We start from the raw sequence: 21,712 nt of genomic DNA on the forward strand, positions 1-21,712 counted from the left end.
CTTAAGTCTCAATTCCACACATTTATCTTTCTTACCATAGAACACTGTATTAGAAATCTAAACAACGAAGTGACTGTGGTAAGATGAACAAAGTTAAAAAACAAAGGATTACTGTACTCACCGATACAAAGACGACACAAGACGATAACGAATTTTCGCTTCTGGAAGCTTCATTTCGTCTGCTTTTTGTTGTCTTTTGTGTTCTTGTTTTTCCTGATGAAGCTTCCAGAAGCGAAAATTCGTTATCGTCTTGTGTCGTCTTTGTATCGGCGAGTACAGTAATCCTTTGTTTTTTAACTTTGTATTAGAAAACAAACTCCACTCCTCTTGAATTTGAATTCCTGTATTGAATTCTCCCACCAGAACATTTTGTGAAATACAATTCACAACTCTCTGACAATGTCACAATTTTGACTCTCATGGACTCTCACACAATACATATACATATACTGAACTTCCTTACTCATGTACGCAGTTGCGCAAAACACACACACAAAATTTCTGGTGGTAACACCAAGACTTTGAAATATGTTGCAAAACGCATTCCTTCCAGCTCTAAACCCAACCAAAGCAGCTTTTTAAAATGTCTAGTATGCAGGTATGGTGCAACACTATCTGCATGCACACTTCCTGCATGGTAAAAATTAAATCTGGCTTTACATTAGAAACAAAAAGAAGACTTTCAATTCTAAAAGCGGTTATCTAAACAGAATATTGATACAAAAGAAAATCAAAATCCCACTTTCACATCAAAGGCAAATAAAATGAGTACAGGTCATGCAACAGCTGAAAATAAAACCTTTTTGGCTGACTGGTTTAGGAGTGAAAAGACAGACCCCATGTTTTAATCAACATTTCATACAATGGTACATGAAAATGTCAGGCTTTTCTGATGAGAGTATACCAACTAATAAAGGCCACTTTGCCCCTAAGACTATTAACACGAAGCCAAATATCCCTGTCATGAAAGGCCACCTTCAATGTAGGGACACTTTCAGCTGGCCCCAATGGCGCCCCTTCATCAGTGGTACTACTGCATAACGCTTCATCATCAAAAAAGTCATAAAAACGATACATTTTAAAAAGAAAGGATATAAAATCATAAAAGAAAAGATGTAAAATGATCCTCTTGAATAAAATGGTATACTAATTCAATTGCAAAATTCATGATTGGCTTCCATTCAGACCTGTCTCTCCAAAGTGAAACCCACAAACAAGCATACGCCTCACAAACACACTCCCATTGTATTTGTTAGTTTCACGTCTGCTGCCAGACGCAGACAAGGTTGTTGTCGGTCCCTCCCGCCACGATGGTAAGGTCAGAAGTCAAGGCCACTGTGTTCATCACAACCTGCAACCACAAATGACGTTTGGAGCAGTTAGATTGCAAAGCCTTCTCTACATAATTGGCTTCTTGTAATTTGAGGCTGACAGGCAGAGGGAAACACACATGCAGACACAAACACAACCACAAAGGCAAAAATTAAAAATTTTAGTAATAAATTTTCATTTGATTAATATACTTACCCAACTCACATATAGCAATTAACCCATAGTTCAGTGCTGATACCGCTGTACGCGTCCCCTTAGCAACAAGGAAGACGCCTCTAAAAAAGTGACCGAGACCCGTAAGGGTATCTAGGCCAGCCCGTAAGGGAGGCTGCCTTCCATATGCGCGCGCATATGCCGCCATCATGTCATTCTACACGAAGCCCAACTCACTACTTTTTTAGACCCCCATACCCCCCACAGCGGGGAGGCGGGAGGGAATAAACGATGTGAGTTGGGTAAGTATATTAATCAAATGAAAATTTATTACTAAAATTTTTAATTAAATTACATATCTTACCCAACTCACATATAGCAGATTGCTACTATAGGAGGAGGGTACTTACCAACTTAAGACCGCAGGACCTGCCCTGCAGCCACGAGAGCCGGCAAAGCCGCACTGCCATCTTGCCGCCTTGCCGCAATGTCTCTCAAATAAAAATTGATGAACACGTCCTCAGATTTCCAATAAGCCGCCGCCAGGACCTCTGATAGGCGCCCTGAGCAAAGCACGGCCACAGAAGACGCCCAAGCCCTCGCTTCGTGAGTCCTGGCTGACGTAAGCGGAAGCACCGCCCTGACCTCGCCTGACTGGCGTTGCCACCATCCGTATGCTTGCTTAATGGTCAGTGACACCCATTTAGTCAAGGTGACCTTCGAGATATCCTTCGCCCGCACCGTGTTGAGGGATATAAACAATAATCTCTGAGTTTCCGAGCGAATCGGCGAAGACCTAGACAGGTAGCTGCTTAACGCCCTGACAGGACAATTTGACAGATCGGGGTCTCCAGGAGCGAGTATATCGCTCAAGGGGGGAATACAAATGCAAGGCGAAGCCTGACCGGGCTTTTGATTTTTAGCGAGAAAATTAGACGTAAATTTCAAAGAGTAGGAGCCATCCCTCTCCAGGGAAATATCTTTAGCCAGACCAGAAAGAGTGTGTACCTCGCTACCCCTCCTAGCTGTGGCAAGCAAGACCAAAAACAAAGTTTTTCTCGTCAAATTAGCTAAACTAGCCAACCGGAGAGGCTCAAAGTCCTCCGACGCAAGGAAACGGAGAACCACAAACAGATCCCAGGCAGGGAGCTGTGATCTTGAGAGAGCCGCGTCAAGGGCAGCTCCCTTAAGCACGCTTGAAATGACACCGTCAAGAGTGATCTTGCGACCGAGCTGTCTAAGAGTGGAAGAAATCGCAGACCTTCTAACTCGCAGTGAAGAAGGAGAGACTCCCCTACTAGCCAACCAAGAGAGGTGGTTGGCTACCTCCATGGATCTTGGAGAAAGATGTTGAACCTCATTCTCAGAGCACCACTTCGCCCATGCAGCCCAATGAGAAGAGTACACGGAGCTAGTTGAGTCTCTGTGTGCCTTCTGTACCAGTTTCAGAGTTGTGGCCGAGGCCCCGGCACGACGCAGAGCGACTCTGACAGAATCCAGCCGTGAAGCTGCAACGCTTGCGGATTCTCGTGCGGGACCCCTGACCGGGGCTGTAACAGGTCGCCCCTTTGAACGCCTAGAGGAATGGGTGGGCGCACTGCCAGCCGCAGAAGGTCTGGATACCAGTGCTGGCTGGGCCAAAGAGGAGCCACCAGCACCAGAGCTGGTCTTTCCAGATCCACTTTTCTTAACACCTTCCCTAGAAGGCAAAACGGAGGGAAAGCGTAAGCCGGCAGATTTGTCCAATCCAGATCCATCGCGTTCACCGCCCACGCCAGAGGGTCCGGGAACGGTGAGACGAAAAGGGGGAGCCTGGTCGAGAATCTCGTTGCAAACAGATCTATGCAAGGCTTGTCTACTTGAACCCAAAGACGGTCCAACGCCTGGTGGGAGAGGGTCCATTCTGAATGCAGAACCTTGTCCCCCCGACTGAGGGCATCCGCCAACACATTGAGCGTGCCCTTCAGGTACCTCGCTGAGAGAAGTATGTTGTGCGTGCTGCACCAAACCAACAGACGGCAAGCGCTCTCCGACAGCTTCTGCGAGTGTGTGCCCCCCTGCCGATTTATGTAAGCGGCCACAGTCGTATTGTCCGTGTGGACTTGGACATGACTGTCCCTCAGAAGCGGCAGGAAGGACCGTAAACCCAGAGACACAGCCTCCAGCTCCAGCACGTTTATGTGCTGAGGAGCTAGGGAGAGATCCCACAGACCGGAGGCTGTCTGATCGGCCAGATGAGCACCCCAGCCCGTCATGGACGCATCTGTAACTAGAATGTTCTCCGGCGCCGGAGGAGCGATCGGAACACCCTGAGAGACCCAGGGGAGCAGCCAAACACTTGTAGTGTTGCTGAACCAACTCCCCAGTTCTATGCGAACATTCCAGCCCTGAGAGGCTTGGTCCCACTGCCTCCGCAAAGCCGCCTGAAACGGCCTCTTGTGGACCCTGCCTAGAGGCACAAGGGGAGCCATCGATTCCATTTGCCCCAGGAGGGAGGACAACTCCCGGGCCGTGGACACATTCTTTCCGTTCAACAAGCGAACCAAGTTCTGTAGCTTGTCCACCCTCTTTTGAGAGGGGCGGACTAACCACTCCTGAGTATTGAAATCCATGCCCAGGTAAGTGAAGCGTTGGGATGGTTCTAACTCTGACTTCCCTAGATTGGCTGTAAAGCCCAGCTGAGCCGCCAGGCTGAGGACCCTCGCAGTATGAGTTCTGCACATGTACTGATCCTGATGCAGATTCAACCAGTCGTCTAAATAAGCCCGTAGGCGCACCCCCTCTTGTCTGACAAGGGAGCAGAGCTGGCGAACGACCAGCGTGAAGATCCAGGGGGCAAGGGAAAGTCCGAAGGGGAGTGCCCGAAATTGAAACACTTTCTCGCCCCACAGAAAGCGCAGCCATTTCCTGTCTTGAACATGCATGAGCACATGGAAATATGCGTCGGTGAGATCCACCGACGTGGCCCAATCTCCCGGACGCAGAGCTTCCCTTACAGAGAGAGGAGTCTCCATGACAAACTTGACTACCCGCAGGTATTTGTTCAGGGTGGACAGGTCCAAAACCGGCCTCCATGCCCCTGAGGCTTTGGGCACCACGAACAGCCTGCCGTAAAAGCCGAGGGACTCTCGATCTCGAACTTCCTCGATCGCACCCTTCAAGAGTAGGGAAGCCACTTCCGCATGAACGGCTGACTTGGCTTCCGGGTCTACAGGGTATCTGAAAGGCGGAGGTATCCTGGACAGAGGTGCCTTCCCCTCTGCCCAGAGGAGACGGAATCCCGAACGCACTATTCCCAAAATCCACCGGCTGGACACCAGGCGTGTCCAGGCGGCCAAGACCCTGGAGGGGCCACCCGCCGCCACCAAGGCGGGGGTTACTGGGAATAGTGGCTCGGGAGACCCTCATTGGGGGTGAGGCTTGTGCCCCGACCCCCGAGAACCCCCAAAGGAGCCTCTCTTCTGGTAAGGCGCGCCTCGCCCCCTACCCCGAAAAGAGGTCGACTGACTTTGCATCTTGTCCCCCCCAGATGAAGAAGGCTGAGCCTTATTCTGAGAGGTAGGCTTGCTCTGAGCCTTTTGAAAGCCGTGGTGAGCAATCCTCGCAATAGCCAGATCTCTAGCGTCCTGGGTTTCCTTCTGCAAAGCGTCCAAAGAGGAAGCACCCAGCAGCGAACCTTCCGTAAAAGGAGATACCTTAAGTTTGTCAATGGTACCCCTGTCTCGGATCTTTGAACCCGCCAAAAAGGCAGATCTGCGGGAATGCACAGCATGCGCGTAAAGCCTGGCTGACACGCTCAATTGTTCCTGAGAGACCCTGGCAAGCGTCGCCAACAGAGTTGTCACATCCTCCGGGGAGGCGTCGTAACGGAACTCAAACGGGTCTAAAGATGAAGCAATAGACCTAGACAAAGAGCGTTGCAGAGAACTAGAGACGGAAGACAACTCGAGCAGAGATCTACCCGTCTCCTCCAAAGCAAGAAGAGCAGACTCCGTGTAAGGGACTACTCTATCCCTGCTATACCCATCCTCCCGCAAAGAAAGCAGTTCCGGAGTCACCGGTAGAACTGATTTAGGCAAAGCGAAAGAGTCAAGTAACGTGACAGGATGAACCACCAGTTTAGAGCTCTTTGAGAGCGCAGAACTAGGAACATGTTGTCCCGCTTTAGCCAACCAAGGGCCCACCACCTCCGGAGCCTCACCATGCTGTGACAACAGCGGAAAGGCAGCGGACATAGCCCGATTGTTCGAAAAAACCTTCGACATCTCGACCGCCACAGAGGGGGACTCCCGGAATCGGAACGAACTTTTCGGTTCCTTAGCACTCCTGAAATCCCCCAAAGCAGAAGGAGGATGGATGAACTGAGATTTGTTCACCGCCACCTCCTCCTCGAGATATTTCGAAGCCACTCCAGCTGCCAAAGACACCGCATCTGGCAGCCGTCGTGGCAAAAAGAATCCAGCACCTTCAGCCTGAGAGGCGGCACCGTCATCCAGGTAGCCTTCGTGCCCTTCCGTGCACTCCGGAGGCTGGTCACCGTACTGACTAACAGAGTCAAGTCCGGAACCAGCCATACTACCACCAACTTCCTGCCCCCTGGGCGGAAGCAGATGCCTTTCAACCTGGCCCCAGTCTACTGACGAGGCGGGAAGCATAGGAACATCTGTTCGCTTGTCAGGGCCCCTTGCACCCACTGACGAACCGACTAAGCGGCCGATGTCAGCAAGTGGTTCAGAGCTTTCACCTGGGCTTTCACCAGAGGCTACTTTCTCAAGACAACGCTCTACACTTTCGCTGGAAAACCCAGCTACTCGTGTAGTCCACATACCTTGTGAGGAAGACCGGACACCGGCCGGAGACCCATCAGGCGCCAGAAACTGAGAGATCCCATCCTGAGACGCATGCACGTCCGCCCTCGTAACAGTCGCAGAGGGAGGCAAACGAACACTGGCTAGCGACGACGCACCCCCGACACCTGCCGGAAGCGCACGTAGCTCCGCCTTTGTTGACGAAACTTCAGCCGCTAAAGCCGAAACCTGTGAGCTTAAAGTCAAAAGCAAAGAGGCAACATCCACAGATGCAAGCCCAGAAACTACAGGCGAGACATCCCCTACAACATGCTTAACCACGAGCACGGGCTTCTCCGTAGGTTTAGCCGACGAACCGGAAACTCCGGGCAAGTCAACAACAACATCACTACATTTTTTGGATTCCGAACCCGAAAGAGACACGGGCGTATCGCCGTGCGATTTAGATCTTCTAGAACTTTTCCTAACGGGAGAGGGCGAAGCAGCTACATGTTTAGGTGTTGACCTCTTCCCGTCCGCATTGTCGGCCATGACGAAAACAACTCACAAACAAATTTAGAGAAAATTTTGTAAGTCCGAAAATAAGCCAACAATGTCGCCAAAATTCAGGTAAAAAATTGGAAAGATCTCACCTCAACAGCAAATGCGAAGTCCGGAGACAAGAAGACACCAAGGGGAACACAAACCAGGTCTGGAAGACCAAGCAAGTAGGCTGAAACACAGCCGGAGCGTACCAAAAGCGACCAGCTCCACTGAGCGCTGAGAGTAGAATGACAAGATGGCGGCATATGCGCGCGCATATGGAAGGCAGCCTCCCTTACGGGCTGGCCTAGATACCCTTACGGGTCTCGGTCACTCTTTTTTAGAGGCGTCTTCCTTGTTGCTAAGGGGACGCGTACAGCGGTATCAGCACTGAACTATGGGTTAATTGCTATATGTGAGTTGGGTAAGATATGTAATTTAATGACACATACACGTTGACAGAGACTTACATTTAAAACAATGAAAACACACACACACAAACCAAAAAGACAAAACGACATATACAAATGAATTTAGACTTACATAAACAAAAGAATAAATGCACATATACACATACAACCGTGCATGCACACACATGCACACTATCTCTCACACACACAGACACATGCACAAACACACACACATACACATGGAACAACCACCTACTGTTGCTTTCGCCTCCTCTTGAGTGAGATTTTCTACTGCAGGCCATTCTATCACCTAAGACAGAAAAAACAAAATAGATGACAATTGACACACATACATGCAGATTTGTATTTATTCCTTACCTCTTTGTGTGTATTCTTTACTAACTAAAATAAAAAAATAAATTTAAAAACAACCAACCGACCAAACAAAGAAAAATCAAACACCCTTTCTTGCCAAATATCTACTACACACAACTGTAACATACTTTTGACAAAGCATACAAGCAGCCGCATAACCTTGCAGTAAAGATCCTTTGCTAACCAGAACAACATTTGACAGCTATATGGTTTACACAACACACAATTTCACACATTACACACACATGAAATCTTAAGGACAAATGGAATCTCAGATATTTTTGCATACAGTATCAAAACAAAAGGGCAGACATGCTGTCAATCGCTTATGAATTCAATCGATGAACAACTTATTTCAGTATTGCATCACACTTGTAAAATCATCAGATATAACTCTGTTGGAGTTTTATAGGCTGTTGAAGAGTTATGACTCTTTGAAACAGTGAGGCATGGTCACTGAGCAGTGAAGGCAAGTACCAATCGTGCCCATGGCAGCGATCTGCGAACTCTGCTAAGCATATTTTCAACAAAAAACAAACAAAAAAGGGGGTAGTAAATCCAGCTGACACTGCTTATATTACACACTGGAGCTCATTATTCACTTAAATACCATGATCGTTTACTTGGACTCATCAGTGGCGCACTTTCTTAAAGTGGCACAACTCTTCCGTTGCAAATCAAACCCAGACAAGTGGCACAACTCTTCCGTTGCAAATCAAAGCCAGACAGAGTTATTTCAGAACAGTCTGCAAAGGGTGATGCAGTACCGAAATAAGTTGCAGAGGAAAATGAAATCTAGCGAATACTCCGAGTCACTTTATTTGTACGATAATTGATTTTGAGTAAACGATTCTGAGCATGTTAATATGATTGACCAATAACAAATTTGATGAGATGGGACGCTAAAATAGCCGCAAGGCTTATGGAAATCACTCCAGTTCAGACCTGTTTACCCCCATAAGTGTTTTGGAGTAATGCTCAGCCCCAAAAATAGTAATCCTGGCACAAAAATAGTAATCATCCAGCATTCGTCGCCAATTACAACGCACATGACAACTGTGTCTGCGAAACGCAATCATGCACATATATCCATCATTCACACATCAGTCAGTTTTTGTAGTCATCATAATTTCAAAGAAGATCACATCAAAAGCACATGCATCACTGATTCTTTTTCTTTTACTCGTAGTAGGCCTTTTTCAGTGTGTCAAGCGCTTCTCTACTGTACTTGCGCTTGCCGAATGAATGAGGGCGAGACTTCACCACTAGAATAAGGCTCTCCAGCGTCTCATCAGACAGACATGATCTCTGGTCAGTCCTGTGCTTTTTCACCCCATTTTGCCATTGAAAAAAACAATGCCAAACATGTGAATAGATAAAAAACAAAAACAAAAAAAAACAAAAAAATTTTTTTTTTTTTTTTTACATTTTTTTTATTTATGAAAATCGTAGTCTTGACACGGATAGCGGAATGGCGTATTTTTTTCAGAAAATCGTAATAAATTACGCCAAAATCGTAAGGGTAAACAGGTCTGCCAGTTCCTACCACTACTTCTACTACTTCGCAGATGCAACACTTACCCTTGAAGCGGGGAGCAGAGAGACTGAGGAAGTGGCTGAAGTCTTGACAGCTTCACCAAGATCGTACAGGTGAATATTTCCCTCATCGTCACCAACACCAAGCACACCTTGGAAAAGCATGGACAGAAAAAAATTAGAAATTAAATCCCAGCGGCAAAATTGCACCAATGATATCAGAAGCATGATCTCTCTGTGGCCATTATCTTTTTACTTTCTCAAAAGCTAATGTGCATTTGTGCCAATGTTTTTAATGGCGATAACAACTTTAACATTTTGCTTAAACAGCACCACAAATAACCCTGGTTAGCTTGTGAAATAGTCCCCACCTGACACCAATAAAGGTCAAACAAAATGAACATAAAAGCAGCTGATTGCAATATGTGCCCACGAGAAGCTGTTTGGAACGGCAGAGCCACTGCGACGAACCGTTGACTTTGCCATAACACAATGTTATTAAAAATATAGCATGGTCAGGACGCAGAAGAAGAACATAAAACTACACAAACATCTACAGACTAAATGCCCAAACCTACCGTTGACGTATGCCATGTTGATGTACTTGACGCTGGTGGCGGGAAACTGGAGGTGCAGCAGTGGCTTCACCTGTATCTCTTTCTTGGACCCCCCTGCTGATCGCACGTGGTCGTCCAGACTCCACACCAAGATCTCCCCGGATCCCACACACTTGGTGGCTGTGACAAAAATAAAAACAGTGGTAAACCCATTTCAAAAGGCACCTGCTGTACGCTTGCACAGCGTTGGTTTTTACAATTTTAGGCTGACTGATAAAATCGCTAAAAGCATTAATTAGTGCCACCAACAGTGACGCTGCTCCTTAATTCGCACATTATTCGAGTCTTCATTAATACACTGGAACCTGCCCTGGCAACCACCTCTCAATAATGACCACCTGCCTATTACGACCGCTCACAGGATCCCTGGTTTTTTTCCCTTTCTACTGTATATGGTATATGTATATTTTGCCAACAACCACTCATCCATAATGACCACTTTTGGAAGGTGCCTTAGATAGTCGTTATAGACAGGTCTGACCGTATAACTCTGAAACTTGTTCAGCAAACACATTTCCTAACGCTTTAAAAAAATAAAAAGTCTGCTACCCATTGACCCGACTCGTTGCTAGTGTTAAACTTTCTGGGTTGATCTGCAGGCAGTGTTCTGATTAGCGCAACAATGAAAGCAGGAGTAAGTAGTACAACTATAATCAAAAACACGAATCAGTATTCAGGAAGAATGTGTCCATCATCAGAAGCACGTTTTAATCACCTGAAACCTGACTGACTCTACAACCTCTGACTATCATACACAGTGATACCTGCGATGTGAGGCCCCTCTGATGAGAGGACACCTCCCAAAAAGGACACCTTGTGTAGTCCCTTTGTTTATCATTAATGGCGGATACGGTGGAGTCAACGTTGTGATAGCCAATAAGAAGTGACGCGCTATCCATTATTTTTAGATCAGTGGCTGCACATCAGAAATGGGAGACAATCCACTCTGCACACTAAGGTAGGCAAAACCGAAAAAATGTTTCTACTTACCAACAAGACCGTTGTCCAGAGCAACCAAGGAGTCTACTGTCTCCACGTCACTTCCACACTTGGGATGAGAGAAGGAAAAGTTGTGCTTGCTGAAATGAAGAGAAAGAGGCACACATCAAATATGCATCTGTGCACTATAACATAATCATCACGGACAAACCATTTTGATACTGTGAATACTTAGTACATGAATATTGTTTTATATATGGCAAACTGAACATTGAGACATGACTGCAAGCTCATTCAGATGACCAGCAATTGAAAATACAATTCATAATTATCCCCACAGTGTCAGCTAGTACAGAAAAATCTCCCTTTTAAGACCCTGCCTGCTTTCTCCGATTTTTTCTGTTCACGACCTCTGTAGAGTTACCTTCATTTTAAGACTCCAATCCTTTTAAGAACTGCATTTTCAGCAACAAAAAGCGGATATCACGGTACTTACTTCAACACTCGAGTCTTGTGTGAGTCAGATAAGGCACTGACTTTTCCAAGTGACCAGCCAACACAGCCCTTCTCCGTCACGGCCATCAGAGTTCCCAGCCTGTCGTTGAACGCCATGCACAGAGCGTCGCCTATGGAATCCGACATCTTCAGCTTAAGCAGTGGGCTGAAATAAAAAGTTTCATTACAAAGATCAGTCACTAAAAAGAAAGAGTCAATCTTGAACACTGTCAGAATATATGAGGAGTTGTAAGAAACAGTTGCAAGACATCTGACCCACAGACAGAAAATCCAAAAACTTTGAAGCAATAATTACAAAACTAACTCAAAAGAGCTGGCATAATTTTTCTCCTCGAACAAAGAAGCAACATAAGAAAGCCTTTTCCTGCATATTCAACCCTTTCGGTGTAATAAGATTTGCAACTGTTCATCAAGGTTGGCAGCGACAAGGAGCGTTAAACAATAATTGTTAAAAAGCAAAAAACCCAAAACAAAACAAAAAGCAAAAGCCATGAATATACAGGAGGTATCAGTAAGACCTAGCGATCGTGGGTGGATCTTCCACTATTTTAATGTATACACACATGCACATGTTTGTAATTTATAGACAAGACAATTAGCTGTTACATTACCTGTGATTCACTGTTCCTTCAGAGTCTGGTGCTCCTATGTTCCACAGCATGATGAAACCATCTTTAGACCCACCTGCAGACAGTCATGCTAAGATTTCAAGTCAGTACAAAGCACGTGTAGTACTGTTACTGTACAGTGCACGGCTGTTCCTAGCTTGTGTTTTAGTGTGAGTTAAAAATAGCCCAGCAGAGGGAATAGTTTGGCTACGAACAGCTGCAGCCATCACACTGTTAAGCTCGCTTTCCTGTTATACCTAACTGCTTCCGCGCTATACTGGGAGATTGACCTTCTCAGTGCATATCAATCAATCAATCAATCAATGAGTCTTATATCGCGCATATTCCGTGGGTACAGTTCTAGGCGCTCTGCAGTGATGCCGTGTGAGATGAAATTTTTTACGGCCAGTAGATTGCAGCCATTTCGGCGCATATTTACCTTTCACGGCCTATTATTCCAAGTCACACGGGTATAGGTAGACAATTATTAACTGTGCCTAAGCAATTTTGCCAGGAAAGACCCTTTTGTCAATCGTGGGATCTTTAACGTGCACACCCAATGTAGTGTACACGGGGGGAGGTTTGGACACCGAAGAGAGTCTGCACACAAAGTTGACTCTGTGAAATAAATTTCCGCCGAACCTGGGATCGAACTCACGCTGACAGCGGCCAACTGAATACAAATCCAGCGCGCTACCAACTGAGCTATATCCCCGCCCCGCATAGCACCGAGAGAGCTACTAGCTGCTGTGTTATCTCTGCTGTGAGGAAAGGATGGGTGCTAAAAATAGCCTGCAGCTAGAGTAGCAGAAATGAAGCCCTCTGAACAGCCGGTGGTAACAGCAACAAAAGGACACCCTTAGGACCAGCCAAAGGTGTCCTTACATCGCAGGTGGCCTGTCATGACATTGGCGGGTATATTTCGGTCATGGAAATACAGACAACGGGACAACAGAAAGTGTACTATCTTGGAAGGTGTTCCCTCATCCAAGGGGTTTCACATCTCAGGTACCACTGTAACACGCTGAATAACATTATCACTCAAAGACAACTGGCCCAGTTCACACACTCTAGTCTTAATCATACACGAAAAGTGTGTTCACTTGAAACTACTCCACTTGCAGTCCCTTCATTTCTCCTGCATTCTCCACATACATCCCAGCCTATTGCTAAGGCAAAAAAACAAAAAAAAGTTGTATGTTTCTGTTAACATGGCTACAAAATATAGGGTAGGTAGGTAGGGATTTTTCATTTTTGTAAAATTTTTTTTGGTCAGGGTAGAAAATAACTATACAGTGACGCAAAGAGACTGGACTTACTATACAAAGAGAAAAACACATTACAAAACAAATGAGACAAGAGATGCGGGGTTATCCCCCTTGTGTCGTCTGCCGTCTGTTACTTTCGTTTAGACGCTTTTTTTCTCTTTTCTTGTACAATTAATGCAATAAAAAAGTCTTGGGTCGGCGGGAAAAAACTAGGTAGGGTCGGGTGACCAGAAACATACAACGTTTTTGTTATTGGCCAAAACATCATCTGCTTGAACATGCACAGCGGAAGATCCTTAACATAATACAATTTTGTTTAACCTTACTGAAGAGAAGGTTTGGTGACTTGTCATGGAAGACGAGGCAGCTGATGTATTTTCGATGACCCCTGATCGTGCTGTAGCACACCAGCTGGTCAGGGTAGATCAGCTTGATCGCCGAGCCTTCACCTGAAATGAATAAGTCAAAGAATATGAGACGGCATATCACTCAACATTACATTGACTTTGCTCTATAAATCGTTTGGTAGTGTTACCGATGATAACATTCAAATCCTTTAGAGTTAGAGTAGGTGAGCATTCGCAGGAAAACTAAGTATAAAAAAACACTAATTTTACTTGTACTTTCCATTTCAATCATTCAGTTGCTTTTACATCACATCACTTACACTACAGACAACAAACTTGACTGTTGGTTCTGGCTGTCTAACAAATTTACAAGACATACAGATAACACTTCGCTCTCATGTGGAAAATAGATCATGAGAAATGTCCCCTTCTTCTATCCCCAGAATAAAACAACCCCGCTAACTAGTAGTACTACTAGCATCCAGTAGGACAAACACTAATTTACCTGCAGCTGCCAACACGTTTGTTTTCTTTTCATCTCCTTGCAGTGTTGTCCAAGCAAGCGTGTAGAAACTCTGAGCAGACAGATAGCAAATGAAAGGAAATGATAGTTTTACTCAACTAATTAACCTGTTCACTGCCAGTAAATAATTGTATAGAAAGCATTACCTGTATTGACCTGAATTGACAACTTACAATGTGCCCTTGATGTATAATGAATACATCACACACGCACACATTGTTTGTTTGTTGTTGGCGTTCTTCTTCTTTGGCGTTTATTGAACGGCTTGTTGCCTGTTATAGCAAGTTACCCAGATCATCAGCCGACATCCTACAGGCAATAAAAATCAACACAGGCGAAGAGCGCAAGTCAAAAACAAGACTTAAACACCATGCCAGGAAGAGGTGGTTTTATTTTTTTCAACCTTGCTGGCACTGATTTAGGGTCAGGCAATGCTTTGTTCCTCTATGTCTCACAAACCTTAGACTGAACTCAAAGTAAAACCAACTGAAATGTTTTGAAATTAGGGGAGAACAGGAGCAGACAATGTGTTAAGATGTCTAAGGTAAGTACAGTAAAAGCTGGAGATTTAACTATAGCTACATGAGGCCAGAAACAACAACAAAAGGTTTGTTTCTGATGACAAAGTAAAAACATTAGGGACAGTAAGTAGAGTCGGTTATTTATTTTTTAATGAATTTAATGTGGTTTTTAAAAAAAATGAATACAGTTGCATGTGGCTTGTTATTGGCCAGAAACAGTGCAAGCTGTGTCCCGACAGAGAGTAACTTTTCTTCAAGTTGTAAAATCTGCAAAATCCAGTTTCGTCAGTGTTGCATTTTTCTGTTTGAAGGGTTGCTTTCGAAAAATAGTTGTGGGGCAGGGGCAGTGGGAGTAAACAAAATAAGGGCAGTCGGCGAATCGAAAATACTCAGTCTGACTTTTTCCCCCTGGCCTTAAAGTTTCGGCCTGGGAGTACAAACAAACACCCTCACCTTCCTGGGGATAATAAATCAAGTAAATGAAACCTGCCTCACCTCAGCTTTATCAGTGTCTTTGAAGCGTTTCATCACCATCCCTGTCAGGACATCGATGAAGCAGACAGTGTTTCCTCCACACGTTGCTAGAATGGTGCCTGTCTCACCTGGAAAATATTCAGCATCATCAGTAGAACTAGAAGGGTATAAATGTACGGGTTTGTCTGAAGCATCTTTGTGACCTTTCTGGATCTTAATTCTTTGCATGAATTTGTATCTTCCATTCTTCAGCTAAAGACGTTTACTTAAAGTTTAAACTAGTTAAAGACTGACAAAAATCTGATTTCTGCTTCATCTTCTTCATTCATGGGCTAAAACCATCACGTACACGTGTTTTTACATAAGTGGGATTTTACGTGTATGACTGTTTTGACCCGAACATTTAGGCAGCCATACGCCGATTTCGGGGAGGGTGGGGGGGTGTGTGTGTGTGTGTGTGTGTGTGTGTGTGTGTGTGTGTGTGTGTGTGTGTGTCTGACTTCAAAATTGGAGGGAGTCTTATAATGAAGGTAAATGTACAGACTTTATGGATTGGATGAAAACTAAGAACGCGGGGTCTTAAAAATAATTCACTGATTTTAAAAAGAGTCAAAGCTTCTAATTAAACTGCATAACTTGAAATTTAAAACAAACTGCAAAGACTATATATATACAGCAATCTATTTAACTGCTTGCATGATACAGTACACATACCTGGTTTGTGAACATTGGGTTCAAAGGCACAATCCCAGACTTTGGTGTTCTTTCTCTTTTCTCCATCCAAAGACCCATGGCAGCACAAGAAGTGTTTGGGGTCATAGTCTTGCAACTCAGGCTACAAATGTGATAAAAGAAAAGATCTATAAAAATAATAGAATTCACTATACAACTTCAATTTTTATACGTGAAAGGTTATAGGAACTGACTGAAAGTTTAGCATAAAAAGACTATTCCCCAGACCTGGGAACCCCTGTTTTGCACTTTGAGTATTCTCAAACAAACTTGGTGTATTTTCAAAAAAATGAGCGTACTCCACACAGCGTTTGCACATCCATGATTAAAACATGCCTCATGCGCGTCCGTCACACCGTTAAATAAGTTTACCTATACATTTAAAACAAATGCTTTTTTCAATTTTTACTGACAAAAACTGTACCGTATTTGACGGACTACAAGCCGCGACTTTAAAAAAAAAATCGCATTGCGGCTTATAAAAAGATGCGGCTAAAACGTTACCTAAACTTGAATAGCATTCACCTAATGGAAGTCGCCGCGGATTTTCATTTCGCTCGATTAGCGATTACCGGTACTTTATTAGCTCTCTACTCAAGACTAGGCACTTTTCTCTTTCATTCGCGAACCTTCGTTTGTCGTGACAAGCGTACAGAAAAACACCGGATGTATCAGGATCTCGCGCGCGCGAGATTTCGTTTTTTTGTGTCTCGCGATAGTTGGAGGAGCGAGAGCCGCCATGTTGTGTTTTCGTCTGCTCGAAATGTGCGCAAAAGTCGTAAATCATCCAAAAAAAGCTTATTCCGGGCGGGACTACATGTGTGTGTTGGTTACAAATTGTGTGTGTGTGTGATATTTTTCTTCAAACTTTTTCACTTTTCTTCTTTGTTTCACTTGTTTATTCTCGGAGCCGATTTTGCCAAATACCGTACTTTCGTTTGCCTGGTTGTTTTGATTGATTGACACGATCCGATTATATTTTTTTCTACAGCGGCTAATATAGTGACGTAATCATGTGCCAAAATACTGGATCGGCTTCAGGATGGGCTTGTGAAGAAAAGTAGTCTAGGAATTTTTCTCGTCGTATTTTTTTCCCACTGACCGTACTGAGCGTATTCTCAACAATCATGCGTACAAAATACGGCGAAATCGTATGGGTTCCCAGGTCTGATTCCCATTATGTTTAAAAAATAAAAACTTACCAAACTATGTATTACATCAGCAGCATTTCCACCAGATTTCCTCTTCGGCTTCATTGCAATTAAGTTTCTGCTCCTTCTTTGTTACACCGGGAGTGACTGTTAGTGTTATGTTACCTGCAATCAAAGACAAACTAGCAATAATAACCTTGACAACTTCAGTTTAAAATTATATTAAATTTACAATTATAGTATACAAAGCAATAATACCTACACAGACCCCATATTGTTAATGTTATTTGTTATAATATATCGAGATCTGTTGTTTGCGTACCTGAGCGGCAGTTTTTGTGTTTCAACTTTCATGCGGAGGGCTGGCGGGGAAAGACACATGCCGAAGTCATTCAGACAAAAGAGATATATATTATAGTCACCAGGCGCAAAAAGAGCCTGGGCGATTTGTATCAAAAGCGTATATATCTTATATATCCATCCGACAGTCATGGTCCGCCCAGGGTGGATGTCATATTATGTCAATTATATTCATAGTTTAGTAATTTCATACTCATAGTCAATGATCAAGCCACAACCATTCTATGAAAAGTACGTTATACAACTGAGTCAACTCTCTCATTTGATTGGGATTACAAGTCAGTGTAATAGCTTGTCACACTGAGAACCCCGACCAAATTCTGCTTTTTGAAGAAAAAAAGACAGTGATACTGATAGTTAAAGGCACAGTAAGCCTCCTGTAAACCATCACAGATACGGTCAGGCTTTTACACACAGTACAAACACCCTTTCGTTTAAACACTCACCGCTTGAGAACATCCTAGGTGCGGCTGCAGCCCTACGTAAAGAGGCTTACTGTGCCTTTAAATAATTATTGATAATAATTGATTAACTCAATAACTGTTTACTGTATTCCCAAGTAACCCGCATATTGAATTCCCACTGGGTTCCCAGTGGTGAATAAGTGGGAAGAGGATGGGAGAGTGGGACCACTCCCATCCCACAGAACTCCCACAGTCAAAGCTATGGGAAGAAAGTGGTATAGACCTCGGCCGTCCCTTAGTCTGGGAAACAAGCTTGCACTTCGACAGAAATGGGATAAAAGTGGGAATTCCCTCTTCGTTCCCACACAGCGTGCGAGGAAAATGTTCCGACGCTGCGAGCGCGAGTCACACTGCGCGAGTCTGCAAGTTGCCCCATCGAGATCGGTGACGTCACAACACGCTGTTTACACTAGACTCGTTTGAATCGTAGCAAACGTTGAAGAATACTATCATTCAAAATACACCGAAGTATTTTATATGTGTGTAATTATTGCAGTTCTGTTAATAACAACTGTTGTCATCATTTTCACGAGTTTTCATTCACAAACACCTGGGAAATAAATCTCATGTTTCCCATAAAATAACTCGAGGTGGTGAATGGGTTTGAGCTTTCAGGTGAAACGTGGATTGTCAAAGTAAAAGCCAATCAGGCTGATTGTTTGATGTGTGGAACCATCGCGGCTTTGGATTTGTGTTTCCGAGGACAAAGATTGTAAGCATTCACTCTCAAAGACCCAATCAATGTTGATAATTACCGCGGCGACTCATGGTCAATTTGCAACTTATCTCTGTAATCGCAAAATCCACAACGAAGTCATAAACACTTAAAAGAAAAGAAATATGCTCAACACTTACTGAACTCACAGGTATGATCGCAGCTCTGTACATTTTCAGACTGGAAGAAAAGCGTCAACAAGCTACGTTTGACGTCACATACAAGTTTGACGTGTTATCTCGTGCTACTGTGACGATGCTTTGTCGCCCGGAGTTGGATTCTAAAAATTTGTCTCCAAATGATGACAAAAACGATGTTTGGTGGCTTGTTGTCAGACCAGCATTTTGTTGTTGGTCCTCGGGGAGCATATTGCCTTTTGTCTCATATTTATCAACCGCGGCCTTCGGCCTTGGTCGATAAAGATGAAACAAAAGACGATATGGTCCCCTTGGACCAACAAAAAAGCTGGTCTGTCAACAAGCCACCAAACATCTTATATTGTCTCTAGAATGGTTTATTTACTCACGTGATGACTAAATATTTTCAAGGATTTTTGTTTTCACTGCGGGACTATTATTCTGCCATGTTCAGTTCCGCGTTGGGCCTGTTTGAAATTTGATACGCGAATAGACTGTGAATACGTTCCGTGCGCGCGAGTATTGCATGTGCATGGATCAAAGATTACATCTGAAGAACACCGAGTGATATAATGGCGGCTTCATATTCAACAAAGCGAAGACGATCAGTGGGATTACTGTCAAACTCGAAGGTTGATGAACGCATCAACACGGCTTTCCCACGTGGCTGCGCGTAATCCAGCGTCAAGTTAATTTGAGTGATTAAAAACTAGTGTGTGTGTGCTTGAATATGTATCTGTGTGTATCAGCTGTTCTTGGTTTTTTTTTTCTTTATACATTGATGATTTTTAAATTTGCAGGACTCTTGAGACGTTCGCAAGAACCCAGTCCTCTACGGAAGTCAGAAGAAGAAGAATTAAGAAGAAGTCGCACACGTTTCCGATTTAAACCCCACTTGTTTCCCACCTGAATCCCACTTGCTTCCCACCTGCATCCCACTCGCTTCCTACCTGCATCCCACTCGTTTTCCACCCGTGAATCCCACTCGTTTCCCACCCTGATCCCACTCGTGCCCCACCCGTTTCCCACTCGTGTCCATTTACTTCCCACTGGGCTCCCACTGGAAGTCGTAATCAAATCCCACATGGCGCCCATGTGGGACTTCCCACAACGTCACCATGTGGGATCCCACTTGGGGCCCACATGGGATCCATGTGGGAAGGTTACTTGGGTTATAAGTTAGGCCTAAAAAAAAAATAGGTGTGGTTACGGTAACCCGACCTACCCTATTTTTAGGGGCCGATCCTATAACTTTTTATTACATTTGTCCCCCCCCAAAAAAAACGAGTGCAAAAAACGCAATGAAAGCGAAAGCGCCCGAGTCGCACACTTATTTCCCTGTCAAGTAGGTTTAATTTGTACACATTAGAAAAAAAGTTAAACAAAAAAATAAGTGATTGCTTACCTACCTACCCTATTTTGTTTGGCTATGTTACCGTAACCACACCTATTATTTTTTTTGGCCTTATAGATAGGTATATCTGACCAAATTCGTCACATCTTTCAATTCACTAATCATTCTGACACAAAATAAATGTTTTCAATGCCCTTCATAACTTGAAAAGCATTTCTAAAACTATGCTCTCTGACTCTGGGGTGTTCGCTTGAGGCATGACCTGCATCCGTAACCTATACATGTGTACGTATTTACAGATTTACAGACCAGGCATGGAAATTCCAAAATAAGAAAAACTCTGAAAATAGGCCGAGGTCCAGGGGCCGCCAAGCCCAGGCAGAGCCCCGTTGGGGGTACCAGGAGGGCAAAGCCCCCCGGAAGGAAAACGAATTTTAGCATTTTAGACCAATATTTTGATAGTTCTTGTGTAAGCAAATAATGGATCGAGAGACAATAGTATACATATAATTTAATGTACCTTTTTATATTTAGTCAAGTTTTGACTAAATATTTTAACATCGAGGGGGAATCGAAACGAGGGTCGTGGTGTATGTGCGTGTGTGCGTGCGTGTGTGTGTGTGTGTAGAGCGATTCAGACTAAACTACTGGACCGATCTTTATGAAATTTGACATGAGAGTTCCTGGGTATGAAATCCCCGAACGTTTTTTTCATTTTTTTGATAAATGTCTTTGATGACGTCATATCCGGCTTTTCGTGAAAGTTGAGGCGGCACTGTCACGCCCTCATTTTTCAACCAAATTGGTTGAAATTTTGGTCAAGTACTCTTCGACGAAGCCCGGGGTTCGGTATTGCATTTCAGCTTGGTGGCTTAAAAATTAATTGATGACTTTGGTCATTAAAAATCTGAAAATTGTAAAAAAAAATAAAAATTTATAAAACGATCCAAATTTACGTTTATCTTATTCTCCATCATTTGCTGATTCCAAAAACATATAAATATGTTATATTCGGATTAAAAACAAGCTCTGAAAATTAAATATATAAAAATTATTATCAAAATTTTTTTTTCGAAATCAATTTAAAAACACTTTCATCTTATTCCTTGTCGGTTCCTGATTCCAAAAATATATAAATATGATATGTTTGGATTAAAAACACGCTCAGAAAGTTAAAACGAAGAGAGGTACAGTAAAGCGTGCTATCCTTCTCAGCGCAACGAATACCCCGCTCTTCTTGTCAATTCCACGTGCACTGCCTTTGCCACGGGCGGTGGAGTGACGATGCTACGAGTATACGGTCTTGCTTCGTTGCGTTGCGTTCAGTTTCATTCTGTGAGTTCGACAGCAACTTGACTAAATATTGTATTTTCGCCTTACGCGACTTGTTTTTTGTTTTGCCGCGGACAATTTTTTATTTTCGTGGACAATTTTTTATTTTCGCTGAAACGTAATTTCCTTTTCGCGGAAAGCCGCGATTTCGCGGACAATTCGGAATTCCCATGCCTGACAGTGACAGACACCTTGTTTTACCAGCATTACTCCCATGGACCATGGTATTTAGAAACATGCACAACTCCAGAAAATCAACCAGAGCACATAATACCACCACACCGGCAGATGATGGTCAAAACGGGCTGATTATGACATAATTTGAAGTTATTTTAGAGTTTTACCTGTGATAAAGGCAAGAAATGAGCTCCCGCGAAAATCGACACATGTGTTAAGAGTAGCGTCCCTTGTGACCTTTTTTCTTTTTCTTTTTTTTTCCTTGTGAACTTTTTTCTCTTTCTATCTTGCTCTCGGCAATTTTCTAAAAGTAGAAATAACTGAATAAAAATACTCTATGA

General features: G+C 43.8%; 1 protein-coding gene across 1 annotated transcript; it reads right to left on the reverse strand.

Moving 5' to 3' along the window:
- Positions 1-327: 327 nt before the first annotated feature.
- On the reverse strand, positions 328-21,641 carry LOC138975776 (leucine-rich repeat and WD repeat-containing protein 1-like). The gene is made up of 13 exons (XM_070348524.1): positions 21,539-21,641; positions 16,884-16,997; positions 15,664-15,784; positions 14,971-15,077; positions 13,937-14,006; positions 13,411-13,533; positions 11,820-11,892; positions 11,189-11,353; positions 10,744-10,832; positions 9,715-9,873; positions 9,182-9,288; positions 7,482-7,535; positions 328-1,351 (listed from the first exon to the last, which is right to left on the reverse strand). The coding sequence occupies exons 2-13, from the start codon at positions 16,935-16,937 to the stop codon at positions 1,259-1,261; spliced, it is 1,215 nt and encodes a 404-aa protein (XP_070204625.1). The 5' UTR covers positions 16,938-16,997; positions 21,539-21,641; the 3' UTR covers positions 328-1,258.
- Positions 21,642-21,712: the final 71 nt, after the last annotated feature.

The sequence above is a fragment of the Littorina saxatilis genome, linkage group LG9, assembly GCF_037325665.1.
Source record: "Littorina saxatilis isolate snail1 linkage group LG9, US_GU_Lsax_2.0, whole genome shotgun sequence".
Lineage (NCBI taxonomy): Eukaryota > Metazoa > Mollusca > Gastropoda > Littorinimorpha > Littorinidae > Littorina > Littorina saxatilis.

Coding starts and splice junctions, on each gene's coding strand:
- LOC138975776 (XM_070348524.1), bottom strand. CDS start 16,937: ATGAAGCCGAAGAGGAAATCTGGTGGAAATGCTGCTGATGTAATACAT. Junction 14,007..14,970: donor AAGACACTGATAAAGCTGAG/GTGAGGCAGGTT, acceptor CTGTCTGCTCAG/AGTTTCTACACGCTTGCTTG. Junction 11,893..13,410: donor GTCACCAAACCTTCTCTTCA/GTAAGGTTAAAC, acceptor GACTGTCTGCAG/GTGGGTCTAAAGATGGTTTC.